The 23,874-nt window shown below is 39.8% G+C and overlaps 1 protein-coding gene across 9 annotated transcripts in view; it reads right to left on the bottom strand.

The window, feature by feature from the left end:
• scube2 (signal peptide, CUB domain, EGF-like 2) overlaps positions 1-23,874 on the bottom strand; it is a 159,321-nt gene that overhangs the window by 74,800 nt on the left and 60,647 nt on the right. For 4 of the 9 annotated variants that reach the window (XM_072592294.1, XM_072592298.1, XM_072592293.1 and 1 more), the window contains exons 5-7: positions 20,400-20,525; positions 19,769-19,906; positions 16,580-16,669 (exon numbers count right to left, since the gene is read on the bottom strand). In XM_072592294.1, the coding sequence (XP_072448395.1) occupies positions 16,580-16,669; positions 19,769-19,906; positions 20,400-20,525 (354 nt within the window). The remainder of the gene's footprint in view (positions 1-16,579; positions 16,670-19,768; positions 19,907-20,399; positions 20,526-23,874) is intronic. The other 5 variants (XM_072592301.1, XM_072592295.1, XM_072592300.1 and 2 more) reach the window with 3 other exon arrangements.

The raw sequence follows: 23,874 nt of genomic DNA, 5'->3' as shown, positions 1-23,874 counted from the left end.
GTCTAAGCTATTCACTTTAACTACTCCTGAAAGCGACTCCCTTGCTTTGATGCTGTTTTTTATAGCCTTATTAAACTGAGTCTCTATATTTTTTGATTGGTGTTTCTATATTCCATTAAGGCACTACTCTTTCTAAAGTATTATGGAGTCCTTACTATGTTCTTCAAAATGTACCACCTCACGCTTATCTAAATTGAAATACAATTTCCAAAAACACATCTACATTGCCTGTTTATTAATGTCTCCCTGCATCGTGTTTTCTACAACTGCAGAACACCCCACCTCAAATTGGTGTCATTTAAAAATATAGATATTGTGTAACTGATTCCTGAGTGAAAACCAAAACAACTTACACCCAACCTAGCACATTTAACATAATAAAATATCCCAAACTTGATATGGGCAATCTATTAAACTGTAACATGGAATGAGATTTTAGGACAAATGAGCAGATGTTTGATCAAAGTAGTAGATTTTAAGCAGCTCCTTAGAAGAGGCAGGAGAGCTAGAGAGTCAAAGAGAAATAGGGAAAGACTTCCAAACAGGAGGCCCAAAACAGCAAATGCAGGGTGAGGGTGAACAAAATTTCAGGCAGCAGAGTTTTAGATGAACAAGAGAAGACAGAATAGGGTCAGGATCACAGAGATACATGTATAAGCTCAGGTAATGAAAGTAAAATGCAGAAATAATAAATAATTGCTTTGTTTCAGTATTTACCAGGGATATTAACATGATGGTAATGACAGCTGGAATAAGATCAAAAAAGGATAGTGAAGACAGAAGAAGCAGGAAATAATTGTTAAATTAATTAAACTTGGCGAGGCTAAAACCCTTTGACTGGATAATCTATAAGAAAAGGAAATACTGACAGAGGACTGACAGGTGACTAATATCATTCCACTTTTTTATTTGTTCATTGAATGTGGACATTTCTGGCTAGACCAACATTTATTGCCCATTCCCAATTTTTCTTGAGAAGGTCATGATTAGCCACCTTCGTGAACCACTGCAATTCTTGAGGTATACTTTTGGGAGGTAGATTTGGTATTTTGACCATAAAATGGTGGAGAAATCATGATATGGTTCCAAGTCAGGATGATATGTGATTTGGAGGAGAACATGCAAATAGTGGGTTCCATTGCATTTGCTATCCTTTCCTTCTAGGTGGTAAAGATCATGGCTTTGGAACTGCTGAAGGGGCCATGGTGAGTTGCTGCAGTGTACCTTAGGTACACACTGCTGCTACTACATTGGAGGAAGTGAACATTGCTTAGGGTGCCAACTTGGATGGTTTCAAGCTTCTTGAATATGATTGGAGTTGCATTCATTCAGGATACAGAAAGCAGTCCATTGCATTTCTGATGTTGCCATATTCTGGCATTGGATAGCCAGGAGGTGACTTGTCAGCAAATTCCTAGCCTCTGACCTGCTCTGCCACAGTATTTATGACTAGTCCAATTCAGTTTCTGGTTAATGGTAACACCCAGGATGTTGATAATGGGATGTCACTGAATATCAACAGGCAAAGGTTATATTACATCTTGTTAGAAATTGCAATTGTCCGTTACTCGTGTGGTTTGAATATTATTTGCCACTTTTCATTACAAAACAGGATATTCTTCAGGTTGTTTTACTTATTGACACAGTAGCTTTAGTATCTGAGGAGTGGCTGAATCATCAGCAAACACTCCCACTTTTGGTCTTATGATGAAAGGAAGGTCACTGATGAAGCAGCTGAAGATGGTTGGACATGATCCTGAGGAACTCCTGCAGTAATACCCTTCAGCTGACTGAACCTCTAACAACCACAACCATTTTGGTAGGACTCCAACCAGTGGAGATTTTTCCCCTAGATTCTCATTGACTTTAGTTTTGTTTGGTCTACATGATACCTTGATGTCAAGGGCTATCACTCTGACCCTACCTCATGAATCCAGCTCTTTTGTCCATGTTTAGAACAAGGCTGTAATGAGGCCAAGAGCTGAGTGGCAGAACCCAAACTAAGCATCAGTGATCGGGTTATTCTTTTGTACCTGCCACCTGACAGCATTGTCAATGACCTCTTTCACCATTTTTCTGCTTGTAAGTAGACTGAGAGGGCATTACTTGACTGGGTTGGTGTTATTTTGACCATAGAATATAGCTGGGCAATTTTCTGTATTGTTAGGTAGATGACAGTAATGTAGCTGTACAGGATCAGCTGAGCTATGGCCGGTTCTGGAGCATAAGTCCTCAGTACTATTAGGTGAAAGTGGGTACTGCAGATGCTGGAGATTAGATCAGGAACTCCTGATGAAGGGCTTTGGCCTGAAACATCAAGTTTCCTGCTCCTCGGATGCTGCTTGACCTGCTGCACTTTTTCAGCACTACTCTAATCTTCAGTACTATTCCCTAAATGTTGTCAGGGCCTGTACCATTTGCAATATACAGTTTCTTCAGCCATGAGTTCAAATAAATGGAACTATGAAGGCACAAGGTGAAAGTTGACAATGATGCATTGGGAATCTGGGAGGGTTGGTAATGGGCAGGAAATGACTCATATTTAAGGAACATAGGCATAATTTCATTTCAATCTGGCACAAAAGCAAGACAGGAAAGGTAGGTCAATCATGGCTTACAGAATAAATTTGAGGTAGTATTCAAGCCAAAGAGAAGTCATATAAAATTGCCAAAGAAAGCAGCAAACATGAGGATAAGGAGAATTTTAGAATTCAGCAAAACAGGTCAAAAGATTGATGAAGAGGGGCACAATAGAGTGTGAGAGTAAACTTGTGAGGAATATACAAATTGACTGCAAAAGCTTTTTTAAATATGTGAAGACAAAGAAGTTAGTAGAGGCAAATGTCATTTCCATACAGACAGAAATAAGGGAAATTATAATGTGGATCAAAGAAATTGCAGAAGAATTGAACACAAACCTATTCTGTATTCAGAACAGAGGACACAAATAATTTCCTAAATGTTAGAGAACCAAGGATCTAGTGAATAAAATAAATATTAATTTTAAAAAAAAAGAATGTGCTAAGGCAATTAATGGGATTAAAGACCGACAAATGCCCAGGGCCTGAGAATCTGCATCCCAGAGGACTAAAGGATGTAACCCTGGAAATAATGAATATATTGGTGGTCACCTTCCTAAATTCTATACACTCGAGCAGTTCTTACAGATTGGAGGTGGAAAATTTAACCCCATTATTCAAATACAGAGGGAAGGAACAAAATAATTACAGACCAGTAATTACATCGCTAGTAGGGAAAATGCCAGCCTATTCTAAAAGTATCAGAACCAAACACTTGGAAAACACTAATGAGATTAGACAAAATCAGTTTGAGTTTATGCAAAGGATATCATGCTGATCTACTGAAGTTTTTTGAAATAGTAGAATAGATAAAGGTGTTGTTGGTGAATCAGGTTTATTTTGACTACTTATTAAGAAATCTCACAGACAAGACCCCTCAAGCAAGTTAAGCCTCATAACTCAACTTTGCTATTACCCAACTAATGGTGGAATTTAGCTACGATTCCATCGATAGTGTCTGTCTTTGGAAGAGTCCAAGGTTTGATCCTTGTGCAGCGTTGTTCTTTGAAGTTCTACTAAAATGGGACTTCTGATGTTGGATTCTTATTTCAGATTTTTATCCTTCAGATCCATGATGTGAAATGATTGATAATTCTTTAAATTCTTTCATCCAAATAAGTCTTAGCTTGCTTTCTTAACAGAAATAACTCATTTGTTCCTTGTTACATTTGACATTGACTGTCTGTTTGAAGACACAGCTTTCCTGCAGTCAATTCCTTAAATTCTTCTGCAGGGCAATCAGTTGTTCCTATGACATAAAGCAGCCAGTTATCAAGCAGGTCCTAAACAGCTTCAACTCCCAAGCATGGCCAATTGCTTTCAAATCCTCTATATGTTTGTCCTTTTCTTTAATAGCTTAGTCCAGACAGTTATTGCTGTTTTCAGTGTGTAACTTTTATCTTTTGTTGATTCAATCCAAGAACAGTTATTAAGGTTCTGAAGTCAATAATATCACAAGGGAAAACCAGCAGATGTGGTATATTTGGATTTTAAAAAAGGCTTTTGATAAGATCCCACATACGAGCCTGGTGGGCAAAGTTAAAGCACATAGGATTGGGGTGATATATTGGCATGGATAGAGAATTGATTCACAAACAGAGTGGGAATGAATTGGTCTTTTTCCTCTGGTATACCCCAGATCAGTGCGTGAATCATAAAATCTGTACAGTGTGGAAACAGGACATTTGGCCCATGTCCACACCGACCCTATGAAAAGGAACCAATCCAGATCCATCCCCCTACCCTATTACCATACATTTACCCCTGACTAATGCACCTAACCTACACATCCCTGAACACTATGGGCAATTTAACATGGCCAATTCACCTAACCTGCACGTCTTTAGACTGTGGGAGGAAACCCATGCACAGGGAGAATGTGCAAACTCCACACAGTCGCCCAAGGCTGGAATCGAACCAGGAACCAGTGCTGCCCAGCTATTCACAATACATATAAATGGCTTGGATGAGGGAACCAGATGCAATGTTTCCAAGCTTGCCGATGACACAAAACTAGACTGGGTTGTCAGCTGAGAGGCTTCAGGACCATCTAGACAAGTTGAGTGTATGGACAAACAGGTAGATACAGTACAACACAAGTAGATGTGAAGTTATCCATTTTGGCGTGTAAAAAAAAACAAAGGAAGAGTATTATTTAAATGTTGATATATTGGAAAATATGAATGGATAAAGGGATCAGGACGTCATTGTCCACTAGTTAAGGGAACTAAACAGGTAGATGCAGCAAGCACCTGTACATTGACCTTCATTGCAAGAGGATTTAAGTTCAAAAGTAGGAATTGTCTTACTGCAGTTATACAGAGCCTTAGTGAGACTGCACCTAGAGTAGTGTGTGCAGTTTTGGTTTCTCTACCAGAGGATATACTTGCCATAGAGAGAGTTCAGCACAGTTTCACTAGGCTGATACTGGCAATGGCAGGGCTGTCGTATTAGGAGAGATTGATTCAACTCAACCTGTATTAATTGGGGCTTAGAAGAATGAGGGGGAATCAGGTTACAACATAAAACATTCAACAGAGCTAGACAGCCTAGATGCAGGGAAGATGCTTCCCCTAATTAAGGAACCAGGGCTCACAGTGTCAGGATAGAGAGTAGACCATTTAGGACAAAGATAAGGAAACATCTCTTCACTCAGGGCATGGAATATTCAAGAAAGAGATTGATTACAGATTTTAAAGATATCAAATTTCGTGGAGAACAAGAAAATGGCATCGAAATAAAAGATTTGTCATAGAATCATAGCATTATACAGCACAGAAACAAACCCTTTGGTCTAATTCATCCCCGCTGACCAGATATCCTCAACTGATCTAGTCCATTTGCCAGCATTTGACCCATATCCCTCTAAACCCTTCCTATTCACGTACCAATCCAGATGCCTTTTAAATGTTGTAAGAACAGGTTCAAAGGACCAAACAGCCTAGTTCTGCTCCTGGTTTCTATTTCTTGATATTATGGAGTAAAGTGCTGGCAACTATGATGGTGGAGACCTCAGGAGGAGGTTGAGCTGCATTAACCACCCAGCACCTTTGGCTGAAGATAGATGTAAGTACTTCAGCCTGGTCTTTTGTATTGATGTTCTGGGCTCCATCACTGCTAAGAATGGGAATATTTGGGGAGCCATCGCTATCTGTTATGTGTTTAATGTTTAATCCATTCAGAACAGGATTTGGCAAGACTGCAGAGCTTAGATCTGATCCGTTGGATGTGAGATTGCAGTGGAATATATAATTCTGCAGCTGTTTGTGGATGCCCAGATTTCAGTTGTTAGATCTGTTTGAAGTCAGTCCCATTTATTACAGTCAGAGTGCCACACAACATGCTAAAGGGTATCCTCAATTTGAAAACCAAAAGAATTATGGATGCTGTAAATCAGAGACGAAAACAGAAATTACTGGAAAATCTCAGCAGGTTTGATCATATCTGTGAAGTGAAATCAGAGTTGATGTTTCAGTCCGATGACCCTACCCCAGGACTGATGTCAGCAAGGAAAATATCAGCTTATATGCTGAAGATAGAGGGGGTAAGGAGTTAAGAATAGGAGACAAAGAATAGTTGGACAAAGGAGTGAATAACAATCTGGCTAGGAAAGTGAATAGCTGTTAGTGGAGACTGTTGGTCTGCCATTACACAATATCTATTGAGAGCCACTATGTAATAATAAGGCCTGGTGTGTGGGGTTGGGGCTAGGACATGGGAGAGTTCAGGCCCTAAAATTATTGAACTCTATATTGAGTCCAGAGAGCTGCAGCGTTCCCAGTCAGAAAATTAGGTGCTGTTCTTCCAGCTTGTGTTGAGCTTTGCTGGTCCACTGCAGCAAGCCTGAGACAGAGATGTTGTCCAGGGAACAGAATGGTGTATTAAAGTGGCAGACAAGTGGAAGCTCAGGGTCTTTTTTGTGAGCAGAATGTAGATGTTCTGGAATGTTGACAGTGAAGGAAGAGTGGATCAGGGTGTCCTGGAGAGTTCTGTGCCTGCGGAAGGCAGACAAGAGAGGGGAATGGAATATGTATCTGGTGATGGCATCTAGCTGGAAGGTGGTGGAAATGGCAGCTGATGCTCTTCTGGCTGTAGATTCCAGTGGGATAGTAGGTAAGGACAAGGGGATCCCTATCATTGTTGCTGAAGGAAAGAGAGGGGGTGAGGGTACAAGTGCGGGAGATGGATCAGACCCAGTTGAATGACCTGTCAACAACAGTGCTATGGAATTCTCAGTTGCGGAAGAAGGTGAAAGAAGTGGGAGAATAGAATGGAGTCTTTACAGCAAGCTGGGTGCAAAGATGTATAGTTCAAGTAGCTGTGGGTGTCAGTCGTTTTCTAGTGGATATTAGTGGTCAGTCTATCCCCCAGAAATGGAAACAAAGATGTCAAGGAAGGGAAGGAAGGAGTCAGAGATGGACTAGGTGAAAGTGAGGGCAGGGTGGAAATTGGAAGCGAAATCGATAAACGTTTCCAATTCCAGACGAGGGAGGGAAACAGCACTGATGTTATCATCTGTATATCGGAGAGTTGTCGCTGGATCTGGAATAGGATTGGAACAGGGAATGTTCCATCTGCCCCATGAAGAGATAGGCATAACTGGGGCCCACGCGCATACCCATGGCCACCCCTCTGACCTGAAGAGAATGAGGAGTTAAAAGAAAAGTTCAGAGTGAGGATAAGCTCAGCCAAGAGGAGGGTAGTGGTAGTGAGTAGGGTCAGTTCGGGCCTTTGCTCCAGGAAGTATCAGAGAGCCTTGGGACATGGGTTGGACGTGTAAAGACATTGCACATACATGTTAAAGAGGCAGCTGCTTGAGCACGCAACTGGAAATTCCAAAACTGGCATAAAGCATCAGAAGAATCACAAATGTAAGTGGGCAGGGACCAGACCATGGGAGTAAAGACAGAGTCAAGGTGGGAAAACATCGTATGCCATTACACACTACCTACTGTTAGCCATTAATAGTCTCCATTAACAGAGAATCACTTTCCTAGTCAGATTGTTATTCATTCTTTGTCTGTCCAACTGTTCTCCCTTTAGATTCGCTCCTTCTGCATATAAATCAACATTTTCCTAGCTACCATTAGTTCTAAGGAAGGATCACTGGGCAAGAAACATTTACTCTGGTTTCTCTTCACAGATGCTGTCAGACATCCTGAGCTTTTCCAGTAATTTTTGGTTTTGATCCTCAACATGAAGTTGGGTCTTCATCTCCACAACAGCTGTGTGGTGGTCACTCCCACTGACACTATCTCAGTTTTGAGTGGTGAGAACCCTAGTTGCATGCATTATATCTCATCTGTTTTATGTTCAGCTTGCTATTCTCTCATGACCCAGAAAGAAACTAGTCGGCAAAAATTCATGAAATACGAGTCAAAGCGGGTACCTGGAATCTCTAAGCTTGAAGCATACTTCTTCGGATTCCATATTGGCCATTCAATCCCCAATATTTCACAGTTCTCTCCATGGGCAGTGAATGCCTGCACCCTCCATCCATGCGAGTTACATCAGGCACACACTACATCATCAATCCACTTAAAATACAGTTTCACCCTTCAATACTGCACTTTGGAGTATATCAAAACCTTGTATTATAATGCTTCTGCTAGGTCACATGCAGACAGGGAAAGATACCTATGTCATGGATTGCAGCAGGGTGTACCATAGGGCTCCTGGCTGGCTCTTCTAGCGCTTATTCACTTTGGGCACACAGCACTTCCGTCTTTTTGTGCTTTTTCACTTCATTCAGAACCTGCTGGCTCACAAGATTTCTGTCCTGCCTTGCTTTTTAACAGATACAAAGCCAAGTAGCTTGAGTTGTCAACAGTGATCAGTTAAAGAGGTAGACATGTTGCTACACAGTCCTGGTAGTTCTCCTAAAACAGTGTAGTTACATAAATAATGGGACCTATGGCAAAAGTGGGGTTGGGGCAGACCAGTACAAAATATCACTCAAAAATCACCCAGAAGTCTAACACAAAGCATAGCACAGCCTGAATGAAGGTTGAAATCATATTTATTAACAAACATAAATTGAACACAGTAGATTTTTTAAAAAGTAAGAAAGCTGCTCTCTGTAAAGTACCTCTCTCAGAAAGCTGCTCCTGTCAGCAGCTGACATCACACATGCGCAGATCGGTGCATGTGTAGAACAGTGCAGAGATTTTGATGTGGACATTGCGCATGCACAAAACGAAACACGCAAGCCAATCCCCACTGGAATTACACTACTGTGAACACAGGTAAGTGTTCTCGAAAATACCATTCCCTAATTCTTCAGGAACGTTATAGCCAAATCACGCTGCTGAAACTCGCATTACTTGAACAATGCTATACCAACATTACACCTATATCATGTATCAGCAGTTTATGTAGAAAACATTGAATATGCTTCAAACAAACAGCTGTCTCTAAGTCTGGAAGAAGTAGTCAAACAGGCGTGTCTTCAGTCAGGATATGTCTACTGCATTGAAATGATATCATCCAGGAGCTTTGGAATGGTCAATTGGAAGCTTTGGCCAATCAGAGTTCGGGATTTCATATCATTTTCGAGAGGGAGTGGGCCATGGTTAGTCCTGCAGGTCCAATGCCTCCAGCCCAGGGATTAGCTGTAATCAGTAGAGTAGCTGCACAGAAAGTAGTTAGAGGTCTTACCAAATTAGTTGTGGGAAGGACCATGGTCAGCACAGGGTGTGTGTTCACTGAAAGTCAAGGAGATTATCAGATTCCAATAGAGACACTGGGAATTGGAGGCTGCATGCTAGGTTCCATAGGGAATAATAATTGTGAAGGTGGGTAGCTCAGCATAAAAAGGGTGGGAGACAATACAGCATGGGAAGACAATGGGGGAGGGGGCTCATAAACTGTAACCACTGTCCTGGATTGAATAAGGTACATAACTATGGGGCTCAGGAGTAAAGTGAACAGAAGAGCAGTTAAATAGAAAAGTTATGGGAGAATATGAGGAAGATCAAAACGGATGGGGTTGACAGGGATGACAAGGCAGAATAGGAAGATATAGGTTTAGATTGAGAGATTGAGTCTGCAATTCACTCTGTGAAGCACTACCTGTGTTTCCTTCTATCCTCATCCAAATTGTAAAAGCTTAATCAGAGATAAAAACGACTGTTACGCACCTGGAATGGGCAGAGTAAGTGCTTCTTTTTTTCTGAGGGACCAGAGTCTACTTTGGTGTAATGTGAGGTCATCCAGGGGCAACAACATGAAAAAGACACTCACATAATACAAGTTGAAGACACCTGTTATCATGTAATTGTGAATATGGGCCTTACACTTACTGTATTGACTAAAAATCCTGGATTCAAGCAATCTTGACCACGTCAACAAAGAAAATAAGAGGAGTAGGTAAATCAGCTCTTTAAGCCTCCTCTGCCATTCTGTATGATCATAGCTGATCATCTAGTCCACGTCCCTGTTCCAGCTTCCCTTTAGCCCTAAATATAATATACAATATATAATAATAAAAATATATAATATAATGGGCAGCATGGTGGCACAGTGGGTAGCACTGCTGCCTCATGGCGCCAGAGACCTGGGTTCAATTCTGACCTCAGGCAACTATCTATGTGGCATTTGTACATTCTCCCCGTGTCTGCGTGGGTTTCCTCCAGGTGCGCCAGTTTCCTCCCACAGTCCAAAAATTCGTAGGTTAGGTGAATTGGCCATGCTAAATTGCCCATAGTGTTAGGTGAAGGGGTAAATGTAGGGAATGGGTCTGGGTGGGTTACTCTTCGGAGGGTCGGTGTGGACTTGTTGGGCCGAAGGGCCTGTTTACACACCAAGTAATCTAATCTAATCTAATATCTATAGCTCTATATCTAATTCTTCCTTGGAAATATTTAAAGTTTTGACCTCAACCACTTTCTGTGGCAGAGGATTTTACAGGCTCACCACTTTTTCCTCATAGCATTCAACGTTAAACAGTAATCCTACTAATGTCAGTGAAAAGCAAAATTCAGGGAAAAGGTGAGGATTCATCTTAGTTGGAAAACTAAAAACACCTTCCACAGTTCCACAGCCTGCACAAGCTCCAGGACAGAAAATGTCCACATTTCACCATATATCTAATGCTACTTTTCTTGAATAATAGTGTTTGGCAGAGTTTTTTTTTAAAAGATTGCTGTCACACATACAATCTCCTATGGTATATCAGCCAAACGTCTTCAGCAGCATACATCTGTATCAGGTCAACAATATGCAAGGCTCATGTAGAGGCATCCCATCACCCACCTTGTGGAATCCTCACTGCCCCAATGTCCTGAGGATACTTTTCAAATTGTATTTGTGAGTGCTGCTACTGCTGAATGATCACATAGCCAAAAGGTAATTTGAATCATCCCTAACGGATCCAAGGATAGACATGCTAGCTGTTTCTGTGGCCACTGCACTTAGAGGATTCACACAAGGAGATGAGAAACAGTGGATGTGGCGCAGTCTCCTAATGTGATGTTTCCAACCATAGATCCTTGAAGGTACAGCAAAGATGCAGGAGAGCTAGAGTTGTTTGTCTTCCATAGAATGCTGCGCAGATGAGAGAATAGCATTGGTTTAGAGGTATCAGTTCAAACATCATGCCACGATGTGCAGCATATCTGGAATGCAACTGACACTTTCACTAGACCAGCAAAGGCAATAAGGTGACCATCCACATCAAGTTCCCATGTAAGTGCTGTTTGGGAGCTTTATTTCAGTGCTGACACAATAAACACTTAATTTTTAGTTTCGCTGCTCTAGGCAACTGGAGAAGCAATGAGGGGTACGTGATGCACAATAAAGACCTGTGAGAGCAGCAGTATTGCATCAAACAAAGCATTGAGGACATCCTTCAGGAACAATATCTTCAGAACCTCACAGTGCAACCATGTTGGCAACACAGGCAGAATTTCTTTGTAAATCTTCTACAATGCAACTGAGTAACATGAAGTCATCTTTTCTGACTGTAAATGTTCTGATGCTGCACAAACCAGCATTCTTTGTATAAGCCCAACTGGAAATGCAGCATAATAGTTTCATCTATTTTTGATTTTCCTATTATTTAATAAAAGCTGTAGTTACAAACTGATGGAATTCTTCACAACATCCAATGCTCCATCATTCAATCATGATAAAGATTCATGCTAGAATTAGCGCTATAGACAAGGTGGCTATTGTGCAGACAGGCTCAGGACATCATGTGTCACAAAGGGTGGCTAGCCTCTATAGCTTCATTCATTTATTTTCAGCTAAAGTTACAGTTACTCACACAGCTGATGAAGAAAATTGAATATATTATTTATAAATGTCATCATATATTTACCATTATGTTTCACCATGCCTACTGCATACCTTAGAAGATTTCCATTTTCTGTTTCCTCTCACTACGTTTAGGTGCAGTCCCAGGTCCATAGCTGGGGTGGAGGGAGCCTGCTCTATAGTGGAGCTTGTTAACCTTGGAGTTTGAGGAAGGTAGTTCTGGAGCCTGCTGACAGCATGCTACCTAGATAGATGTTCAATCTCCTGAATTTGAATCCCACAGGGTTTGGTATTACAAGCAGGGAAGAGGGGGTGCTGTGCACCTCTGGAATGCCCAGAAAGGAGAGCTCTGGGGGTCTACATGTGGTTCCCTCACCAGCTGGGTGCTTACTGTTCTGGACACCAATGGAGTGCAACTCAGAGGGTATATCCAGCTGATTCATTGCACTGGATTCAGCGCTCCATGGTAGCTGCCAACCTGTCCACAGAAACAGGAATATGCTTGCAATGCTGCAGAAATCATAGTTGAGATGACATTCATGGGCTCTCCAATCTTCAAGTCAGTTTCTTGTGTGATTAGATTAGATTCCCTACAGTGTGGAAACAGGCCCTTCGGCCCAACCAGTCCACACCGACCCTCCAAAGAGCAACCCACCCCCCTCTGACTAATGCACCTAACACTATGGGCAATTTAGCATGACCTGCACACCTTTGGACTGTGGGAGGAAACCGGAGCACTCGGAGGAAACCCATACAGACACTGGGAGAATGTGCAAACTCCACACTGACAGTTGCCCGAGACTGGAATTGAACCTGGAACCCTGGTGCTGTGAGGCAGCAGTGCTAACCACTGAGCCACCGTGCCAATAAATCCACCTGCTCCTTTTGTGTTTGCTTGTGCATTGGGAGACCTCTTCTGCCTGGAGCTGAGCAGCTGCCTAGTCTCTGGCAGTGGCAGTCCTGAGTACCAGTAACCTGGCTTATTTGTTGCTCAGCCAGCTGTAGAGACATGGCAGTGGTGAGCTCACCAGAATCTGCTCAAGCCTACTCTGAGTAACTTACCAATCTAAGTGTAGGAGTGCAGAAGACAGCCTTATCAATGCTTCCTCTGAAGGATCTGTGACTTCTACCTCAGAGGGGAAGGAAGAGATATTGTCCTGACAGACTAGTCTCTTCATGGTACTGACCAAGAGAGGGCCAAGAGAGAAAATGAGATGTGAAATAGGTGTAGAGGTTTGGGCATGTTAAACGTACTCTGAGTGCTGGTAATGGGAGAGCAGACCAACACTTCACAATGAGTTATACTTAGTTGCTGGGACATGGTGATCTTGTGGCATCAGCACTAGTGGTCATGGTCCTTTCCTACCCAAAGATTTTCTGCTCAAAAAAGTGAGATGGATGCCAACACACCATCACCCATCTTGGTTCTTTCCACCTGATTATGGAATGATTTCAGCTGGAATGAGAGAAAGGGAGTGATTGAGTGAGAGGAATGTGGCTGGCTGTGCTTTCAGTACTGGTGTGTTTGGGAAAATTGACCTAAGTGTATGAATAGGAAACAGAGAGAGCATGCAAGGGGAATTGGGTGGCTGAGAGTGAGGGCAGAACTAGAGTATGGGGTAGCAGAGAGACGGTGGAACCTACCATCATGGATAGCCAATGGTCATTAACATTCTTCTTGCATTGTTGAGCATCCTGCAGACCCGGAATACCCCACTGGCCAGATCATACTGGCAGGGTTTAGTGCTGCAGTCTCCTCTGGTGGTTCTGATAAAAACGGTCTTTCACTCTCTCCAATACCCCCATCCACAAGGACCTCCATCTCAATGATAGCAATTCCCTGTGACAACTTCTTTCTTGGCCAGCACCCAAGCAATTTGTCCCACACTGCAATGGTGAATGGCAATCCTGGCCTTGCAGCAACCAACATGGTGGACAGCTGGAGTTTTAATATGGGAAATATGGAGGTTTGATTCATGGTGACTACATTGATCAGTAATGATCACAACATAGCGCAAGATTAACCTCTTAGAGATTGGTTGCACACACAATGAGGTGAACAGTATTAAAACAGAATGAGATCACTCGCTAGAACACAGAAATCGTCCATGAGGTTCCTTGAAAGTGACATAATCAAGTATACAACAACTTTGGTCATCCGATCGTCAATTATCTGAATTTCTGATAATCCGCACAAGATCTCAAGGTCCCAGTCGGACACACTGTTTGCTCACCAACCAGACCAAATCTGGAGGTCACCCAGACGGTGTAAAGTCCTGGATTCACTCCCTTGGGAAATCGCTCAAACAGAGTCACAACTCAGCCTGCACCCTGATCTATGATCGAGCACCACCTGCAACTCTCCTAACCTCAAGGCGCTGGCTTCCCACCACTTGAATCCCCAACACTGCCCATCACAGAGACATGGTGGAGAAATTGCAAAAGGATGTCTGCGAAGAGTCCGAGTGATGGAGTGACACTGGCCCAAGCGACAACTGCCCAGCTCGCCCATGGTGTGGTGGGTTGGGGACCTCAGGAACAGTTCGTTCCTTCTGCCCTTTCTTGCAACGCAGCTTGCCCGCATGCCACTGACCACCAATCGACACCAGGCGCCCCAACTGAGAGCCTGATCGTGCTGAAGGGAGTAGGTACTTTGAGGTTTTGGGGGGGGGGGGCACAAAGGGAGTGTGATCAGTTCTCCGAACGATCAGTTATCCAAACAAAATACTCCCCACCAGCGTCATTCAGATAATTGAGGTTGCCCTGTATTGGTAAATTTCAGCTCATGTTTAGTTTGTTTTGTAGAAAGATATGGGTGTTAATGTATTTAAATGTTTTGCACATAGTTACATCTTTACTAGCATTGTCAAAGTGACTTAAGCAATCTAATTACAGGCTTTTTTATGACATATACAACAAACAAACAAAGTCTAGATAACTTTCAATACAATCATCAATTCTTTTTGAATAAAGGTATATGCAACCTACCAATAGCAAAGTGAGCAATAATGTTAACGATAAAATCATCTTCCAAACTACTCGTCAACTTATACCCACAAGAAAATAAGCTGTGCAATCTTGGACTTGTATCTAAAATGTCTCATTATTTCAGAGCTTGTGTTACCTGCTGTTGACCAAATCGCTCTAACTTAGGACATTTAAAATGTATATATCTGTTAAACATTCTGTAATCTTTCAGCCTACTGCAGATTTAATAGTGTTCTCACAAATTGTAATTGAAATGAGTGCAAAGCCTTGATGAATTGTAAATTTGTCAGCAGTATACTTTAAAGGCATAATGTATTAATAATTGCTACACTTACATGGTAAATTATAGATGCATTGTTGTATATTAAAAATTATAAAGAACCTAGGAAAATAAATACAGCATAGTATAACATGGCAATGGTGAAACACAATGCACAAAATAATTAAGGTGAAAAGGTTCACATTTAATGCTTCCACTCTACGTTTCTGACAGCAACTGGATTATTGTGGCATGACACTTATGTGGGGAAGGAGAAAGTTAGGTACTATTTGCACCTGGAGTGTCTGGCTGAAAGAGGTACAGTAGCTGTCTGAAGCATGAGAGCATAATACACTTTAACCAAGTATATCTCTGCAAGTAAGTCCTGCACAGAGAGGAAACATTGGTCAAAGGTTGAAAAATTAAATAATTTCTGTAACTAGTTAAATAATAAGATTCAAAGCATAAACTTAATTTACATAAAAGGTTCACCAATAGCTAAGGGTTACTGAATAACTTCACATGTTTGCCTGATTAGGTATATGGGCAAAATTGTATATAGATATATTTGACAGATGCTATATGGATTTTATGACAAAATATAAGGTGTTTAAACTTTAATAGTTTGCTCAAATGCTAGGTATGTAGAAATTAGGAGCAGTGGGAGGACTTGCAGCTATTCAAACCTGCTCCACCGTTCAATAAGATCGCAGTTGATCTGATTGTCATCTCAACTCTATAACTTTGCATACCTAAAGTATAATACTCTAATTAAACATAGAAAATTAAAAATTCAACATAAACAGAATGTATTTCCTGGAAAATTTGCTCATGTGTCATGCAGGCATTGATTCTTATTGGAATATATTTCCACCAGTGTCTGCAGGCCTTCAAAACTTCATTAAGGTGGGCATTTCTCAAAACTGAGCTTATGTACTACATACTTGCAGAACATTTAATCATGGAGGGCCCAAAGCCTCTTCTATAATTCGTCCTCACCCAACACCACACATCTTTTGTAAACTACTCACCAGCCAAGTAGCCGTCTATTCTTTTCTCCTTCCTAGCCCGTGGGTACTGATATTGTATACACTGAAACAATAAAACTCAGGGAACGCTCAGGGAGATTGGATCTTCCTAGTCTGCACTGCTTGGCATGTATCTTTTCATATAGAAAGTAAGGGGCATCATGACATCATTCTAACTTATGAATGTATTTTCAGCATATTTACTAACAGTTTGAGATTTGCAAGAAATATCTTTAAGAAATGGAAACATGTATGTGTTAGTATCCAATGCTAAGCTAATAATGTGTTTTAGAGTGCAAGGAAGTTGACTCTAAAGAGTTAAGAGTTAAATATTTGAAAGAAACCCATGCACATCTACCCAAGTGAGTGTGGTGATGTTCAGATCCAGCTAAGACCTAGCCTTGAAATGAAAGGATAAGGACAGCAAAAGAAAGAAACTATTAGTGCACTAGAAGCTTTTTAATTTTTACCCATTAGCAGTCGGCGTTTCACCCGTTTGTCCACATCAGTTAATGACGTGGCATTGTATTCAGAGTTCTCAATTGCAGCCTCAGCCTTTTCTATAATACAAGTAAGCACAAAATATATTGCATTGGTCAAACCAAAGAGGAAAAAGTTGTTTTATGTTATAAATATGTTGTGGGAAGGCAGTGAAACAATGCTTTTCTCTTCATTGTTTTGTCTTCCACATTGCATAAAATAACTAGCCTTTGCAGCAATAAAAACAGAAAGTACAGGAAATGTACAAAAAAATTGCAATTGGGATCTTTCTCTTTCCAACACTTGCAAGTCTATTGTGTATTTCCTGTATTTTCTGTTTTTTTTCAGCTTTCATTTTTCTTTTTTATCCGTGGTTTACAGCAATACATTTTCATATGTTACTAGTTCCATTTTCCTGAGTACATGTAGCAGCTAGTCTTCACTTTTCTTGGCAGAATAAGGCTGTAAATGAGGGCAGTCAAAAACACTCAAGTTATGCAAAAAAAAACACAACTGGGAAACAAAAAGATAAAGCATTCAAAAGCAACAGAAAGTGCAATTGAGATTCGTTATTAAAGAAGCTGAGAAGCAATCCAATACTGAATGAAGTGGGTAATCAACTAGAATACTATAAATGAAGGAAAATGCAAAACAAAATGCATGCATAAAATAATACTATGATTAAAAGTTAAAATGGTGTTTGCTACAGCACTGGTTGCCTGCTTGTCCAAAAGCGATCAAGACAAATTAAAAAGCCAAACAATGTGTTGTTAAATAACATAGCAGAATAATCAGCAAATAGAATCAAATTGCCACTTCTTGACATGCTTTCAAAATGTTTGATATCATCTCTTAATCATTAATATGATTAAAAACAGCCAATTTCCAAGACATATATGCAAGTTCTTAAATTTCTCTGTAGGAAAGTTAGCTTGAATATACAAGGAGAAAATTAAATGCTCATAAATCTTTCTTCTAACAAGCATGTTTCCGTTCGCCTTTATACAGTTAAATAAAAAATATGAAAATATCACCTAAAAGTCTTTCAATTTCATGCAATTAATTAGTGCATCCAAACAAGAACAAATTACATTAGATGAAAACTGGCAAAATCCTGTGTTCCATATGATGGAATTAGTGCCTCTCCTCAGTCTCCCAGTCAGCTAAGAGAAGTCTCAGCTTCTTGTACTCTAAATGTACAAAAAAATTAGGATTGTATAAAATTCTGATAAGTATGGCTGCAATAGAGATAATTATGTTAAAAGTAGTTTTATTTTTAGTTTTAGTTTGGCTGCAGATAAGACAGGCAATCAGAATCATCACTAGAGCACAACAGCTTGAAAAAGAGAAAAGGAAATCACAGAATAAAGGAATTAGTAAGCCTCTTGAATAGGACAGAGTAATATCAATTTGTGAGTAAGGAAATTCTCAAACTTTCTGTTGCATTTGTTTTGGTGTTCTTTGTTGAGTAAAAGCTAAATGATCTTAGCCATTGAAATAGATACAATATAGAAGGTCATTTAAAGTTTAAAATACTTATTTTAAAAAATATTTTACAACCATTAGCCTTTATGACAGAACACGTTGCAATCACACAAGCAAGTCAGCATTAATTTATGAAAGGAAAGACAAGGCATTGCTGGTTTATACATACCATTCATCTGAATTTACCTCTTTTGTTCTGAAAACTAAAGTCCATCGGATCATTGCTCCACATCCAAACTATCAAATCCTGTCTTTTCTCTTTACAAATGCTGATTTACTTGATGTGCATTTGCTGCTTTTATTTCAGCTTTCCAACATTTACAATTTTATCCTTTTCATTGTGAAAAATCAGAATCCCAAACAATTGAACTTTTTCAAACTCATTAGTAAAAAACAGAGTTATGCCAAATTTATATCAAATCTGTTTTAAATTTAGAGGCATCAAAATGTTTAAGAATCAAGTTCAATCAGATTACTGTCACCATGGAAATTACACATGACTGTCAGATTTTCAGCCTCTTGTACATAGTCAGGTACAATGGGAGGAGGAGAAGGGTTTCGGGGTTGGAGAATACAGGACTGGACTTTGCAAACTTTGCAAAAGTTTTAGTTAATCAATTTGTCACCATGTGAGCAATAGATTATTTTTCATTCAATAAGTGCCTGTCAAAAAAAAATTATAGTCCTATTTTGTAGGACATAGTTATTTCTGTGGGACCCTAACTTTATAAATTCTAATTGCTAAAATTTTTCAGTGAATAATTTTTTGAAAAATCTTAAACAATTTTACCTTAAAAAATGCAAATTTACCTTGCATTTTGTTTTTGCTGCTACAAAATGCTATGAGAAGAACTAATGTAAAAACTATAAAGAACTCTGAGGTTTATTAGAGGTACAGCTGCTTAATGTAACAATAATCACTTTGTATTCTGGCAAATATTAACCAAAGTCAGTGAATAAATGCTATTATTTTCCACATAGGGTACAACAAATGCAATGCATCGCACAAAGTAGTTTTACTTTCCTTAAACAGAGTACTTATGGTTAGAGAAAAACTGATTAACTTCCAGTTCCATGAAATACCATTACTGTATTAAGATCAGGGGCTTTAGCTTGTCAACAAGGGAAATTTGAGAGCTAAGTTATTGTGTCTATCAAAAATAATTTTAATACATTGATCTTGTCCTAATGTAGAAAAATTATTTATTTCTCCTTTTCTCAAGAATTAGTCAACAATTTGTTTGGTTGAAATACCATTACAAGGTTAAATGAATTTATAAATGTACAAACATCTACTCAGGTATATAAAGGGTGGGGGGAGAGGGGGTCAGTTATCTCAATTGGCTGGATGGTTTAGGATGTTGAGTGATGCCAATAGTACAGGTTCAATTTGTGTATTGGCTGAGGTCACCATGAAGGACTCACTTTCTCAACCATGCCCTTCATCTGTGATGTGACTACTCTCAAATAAACCCCACCACCAGTTGTCTCTCTCTCTCGCTTTCTAAAGAAAATGTGGTCCTCTGGAACTATGGCAACTTTACTTTCACTACTCAGACAAACCTTTAGGATAAATGGACAAGAATGGCATTGTGAGAGCAAATATTCTTCAAAAATGAATTCGTCTCTTATTTGCTTCAAGACCTGGATGAAGTGTTCAGAGTGAAAATGGCAGAAAGCGCCAGTTAACTTACCAATGCAGATTTTCCCATCAGACAGCAAGGCATACTTTTGATGGCAGCCACATACAGGCCCATCATCCGTATCATCACAAGTATGATGGCACCCACCATTTCCATGGTTACACGTTACTAAAAAAGAATTACACACATCTAAAAGAAACAGTTAATCAGCATGACTATTGCAGACATATTTACATTTATAAAGAACAAAAGGTCAAGGAAAATATTGGGCTTACTTACCCACTAAACTATTAAATACTAAAGTTTTGGCATGTCAGATTCAATATGATATGCTCTCATTTAATTTTGTGTTGATCAAGCTGTTAAATGCATCTTCTTGAATAAATACTTTAACATTAATATTTTTATTTCAAGTGTATGCAGTGCAAGTGACATGTGCAACTGTTATTGTACAAAGTTTTCCACCCAGGGAAATACCCAAAATTAATTTGTAATAGCAAGCTATCAGTTCTTGTCAGTCTTAGGGAATCCAGGTATAAAAACATTTTTTTGCGTAAGTGCTACATTCATACAATTTGATTTAAATCAGAGAACAAACAGGCCAAGGACAACTGGAAAGGTTAAATTACATAAGGAAACAGAAAAATTAAAGGTAATGAAATTGTTTTTAAAAATTACGTACATAGGCATCCCCTCTGATTCCTGGCTAGTTCAAAACCTGGTCTACATTCACATGCTATTCCTCCTTTTGGTGTTTCTCTGCAGATGTGGGCACATCCATGTTCTTTGTTCATGCAACTCATTCCTTCTGAGGGAGGATAGTAGAAAAATCAATTCAGTACAATTCATGAAACGTCTTATTCAAAGTGATTGATATGCAGAGACAAAAGGAAGGCAAGTAAAATAATTGCAAACGAACTGTCCGCTCACTGTACACCGTAAAGTCACAGAGGGAGAAGTTTGTTCAGCCATACATTGCTTTGATGGCAGTAGTTGTGTGTGCGTGTGCGCAGCAGGGGGAGTCATCTAGACTTTAAAAGTTAGCTTGCTTTCTCTGTCGATACTACCTGACCTGCTCTGATCTCCAGCATTTTTTGTTTTCAGTTCAGGGAAATGTCAATGCTAATTTAGTCCTCTTTTGGCCTTAAGCACATAATTATGAATGACCTGCTGCATTAGGAATTACTGATTATCCAAAGATACTATTCATTCTGATGAGACATTAAAGCAAAAAAAATCTGCCTCTCAAAGCAGACACTGAAGATCCAAGAAACCTATTTGAGAAAGAGCAAACAATGGTCCCTGTGACTGATTCTCCCTCAAATGCACACTGAAGAATTAATCCTTAATATTTAAACCCACTTATTTGATCAAACATTTGGTCACTTTGCCAATATCTTCTTTAGTTGGGTAAGCTTTCTGATGTGTCTCAGTATTTTTTTAAAATAAGAGGATGATGCAATAAAATGTTTTGTTGATTAATTAGGCATTTACTTATTACTGCTTGAGAAATCTCTGTGATGCTGCAGATGACAAAATTTCAGTTGTCACTGCACTCAAACGTGACACATTGCATGCAAAACACTTCTTAAGTGATGTTATAAGTTATTATATCAATGTAAGCTTGTTTTGTTGCATTCTATGTACTCCACCTTTTTCAAAGAATTTGTCTCCTTTTTTATGAGGGTGTTGTCAGTGTACTTGAGAAAAATTCCATAACCTTCTTGTCACTTTCTTAAGTGGTCACACTTTAAATATGCACCAGAGTGAGGTCCTGGATGTTATTTGATTGCTTTGAGCATCACAAACAAATCTCACTAACCTCAACTCATTGGGCACCAAAACACTCAGCCAAGGTGGTGCTAGCTTCTGGATAGCAACCAACAGGAACTTTCACAACGTTCCTGTCATCCTCCCAGGTACAACAGGGCTAACTGTGATCATGCCTAACAACACAGGACAGGAAATAAGCCTGGATATTGTATATAGCAGGTAGGGTCACGAAATGTGGTGCTGGAAAAGCACAGCAGGTCAGGCAGCATCCAAGAAGCAGAAGAGTCGATGTTTCGGGCATAAGCCTTTCATCAGGAATGTGGAGGGCTCAAAGGGCTGAGAGATAAATAGGGGGGTGGGGATGGGTCTTTTGGAGTGGGGGGGGGGGGAAGAGAAGGTGATAAGTGGATGCAGGTGGGAGGTATTTGTGATAGGTCAGCTAGGGAATCAAAAAAGCTATACGTCATATTAAGTCATCATAAGTGATGGTTACTGCTAATGTGTGACACCAAGAAGACATATTATACAATTGACCACAAAAATGACATTCTTGGAGAACAGATGTCAAAACAAGATCCGCATCTAGTCATGGAATTTACAGTTTCATCTGAACTTCTTACCACAGGAAATCACTCTCACACATCCATTATACTCTATGTAATGTGCCTATCTGACAACAAACTGTTCACACCAGAGCTATTAATCTGCACACTGTGAGGAGGAAAAAGGTCACAGTAAATCTGACTCAGCAGGTTTTGACTAAAGGCTGAGACCAATTAAGCTACAAACAGATATTTGACAAGTACGCACTTGAACCATGGCTTTGACATGGTCTATGTAATATGTAATTCTTAATAAACAGACAACTAAATCACTGAGAATTTGGCACTATTATTGCAATTGCACTGATGGCATAAAGCCTATCTGCTGGCAAGCATAGTTCAAACAATTGCTCACCCCATATTAATATTTATGTTTTAACAACACAGTTGTTGGGAGACAAAAATGGACAACTTGCAGGAAAGTGGAATCCAAATTTGAATATAAAAATCATTGAAACAAGACTCCTGAATTATGATTTTTTTTTAAACTTAAAAATGCCATCAGTTAGGAATAAATGGGTCATTCTCACTTTGTGAAGCTGAGACTAGTGGGGTACCACAGGGTTCAGTATTAGGGCCGCAGTTGTTCACAATTTGGAAGTGATTACCAAATGTATTATTTCCAAATTTGTGGATGATGCAAAGCTAATTTGGAATGTTTGTTGTGAGGAAGTTGGAGAGCAGCTTCCAGAGTATTTGGACAGATTTAGTGAATGGGCTAGAATGTGGCAGATGGAATAAAGTGTGGAAGAAGTGAGGCGATCAACTTTGATAGGTCAAACAGATGTACAGAATATTTCTTAAATGGTGAGATGTTGGAAAGTGTAGATATACAAATGGACCTAGGTGTCAGTGTCGAAAAATCATAGCCGACTTAACGTGCAGATGCAGCATGCTGTTCAGAAGGCTAATGGAATGTCAGCCTTTATTGCAACAGAATTTGAATACAGAAGTAGTGAGATATTGCCTCAATGCATAAATGCTTGGTTAGTTAGACTGCACCTGGAGTACTGTGCGCAATTTTAGTTTCCTTATCTCAGAATGATATTATTTCCATAGAAGGAGTGCAACAACGGTTCACCAGACTTATAGGAACAGGAGCAGGCCATTCAACTCTTCAAGCCCATTCTGCCATTCAAGGAGATCATGTCTTACCTGTGACCTAACTGCCTTTGGCCTATGTCTCTAAACACCATTGCATAAAAACAACATATCTATCTTAACATTACAACTGATCCTGTATTTACTCCCATTTGTGAAACAGAGTTCCAAACACTTACCACCTTTTGTGTTTAGAAGTGCTTTCTAACATCTCTCCGGAGTGGTCTGGCCTAACGTTTAGTTCTAGAATCCCCAACCAATGGAAATATTATCTTTATCTACCCTGCCTTTTCCTGATATATCTTGAAGACTTCGATCAGGTCACTCCTTAACTTTCTAATATCTAAAAACAGGCCTAATTTCTCCTCATAATTAACCCCTCATTCTTATAAACCTACACAATACTCCCTCCAAGATCAGTATATCTTTCATAACGTGTGGTGCCCAGATCTGATCACAGTACTCCAAGTGGGGTCTAACCAGGGTTTTGTATAACTGCAGCATAACTTCCCCATCCTCGTACTCTAATCCTCTGGATATAAAGTTTCTATCCTATGAACTGGGTAAACTTAAGAAAGATAGGGAAATTAGATTCAGAGAGAGAGAGAGAGAGGGAGAGAGACATTTGAACCCACATTCTCTAGCTTCGAAGAATGAAAGATGATCTTACTGAAACTTACA

Source organism: Chiloscyllium punctatum, chromosome 22, assembly GCF_047496795.1.
Source record: "Chiloscyllium punctatum isolate Juve2018m chromosome 22, sChiPun1.3, whole genome shotgun sequence".
NCBI lineage: Eukaryota > Metazoa > Chordata > Chondrichthyes > Orectolobiformes > Hemiscylliidae > Chiloscyllium > Chiloscyllium punctatum.
The sequence above is the reverse complement of the archived record's forward strand: the minus strand, read 5'-3'. Positions and strand labels throughout refer to the sequence as shown.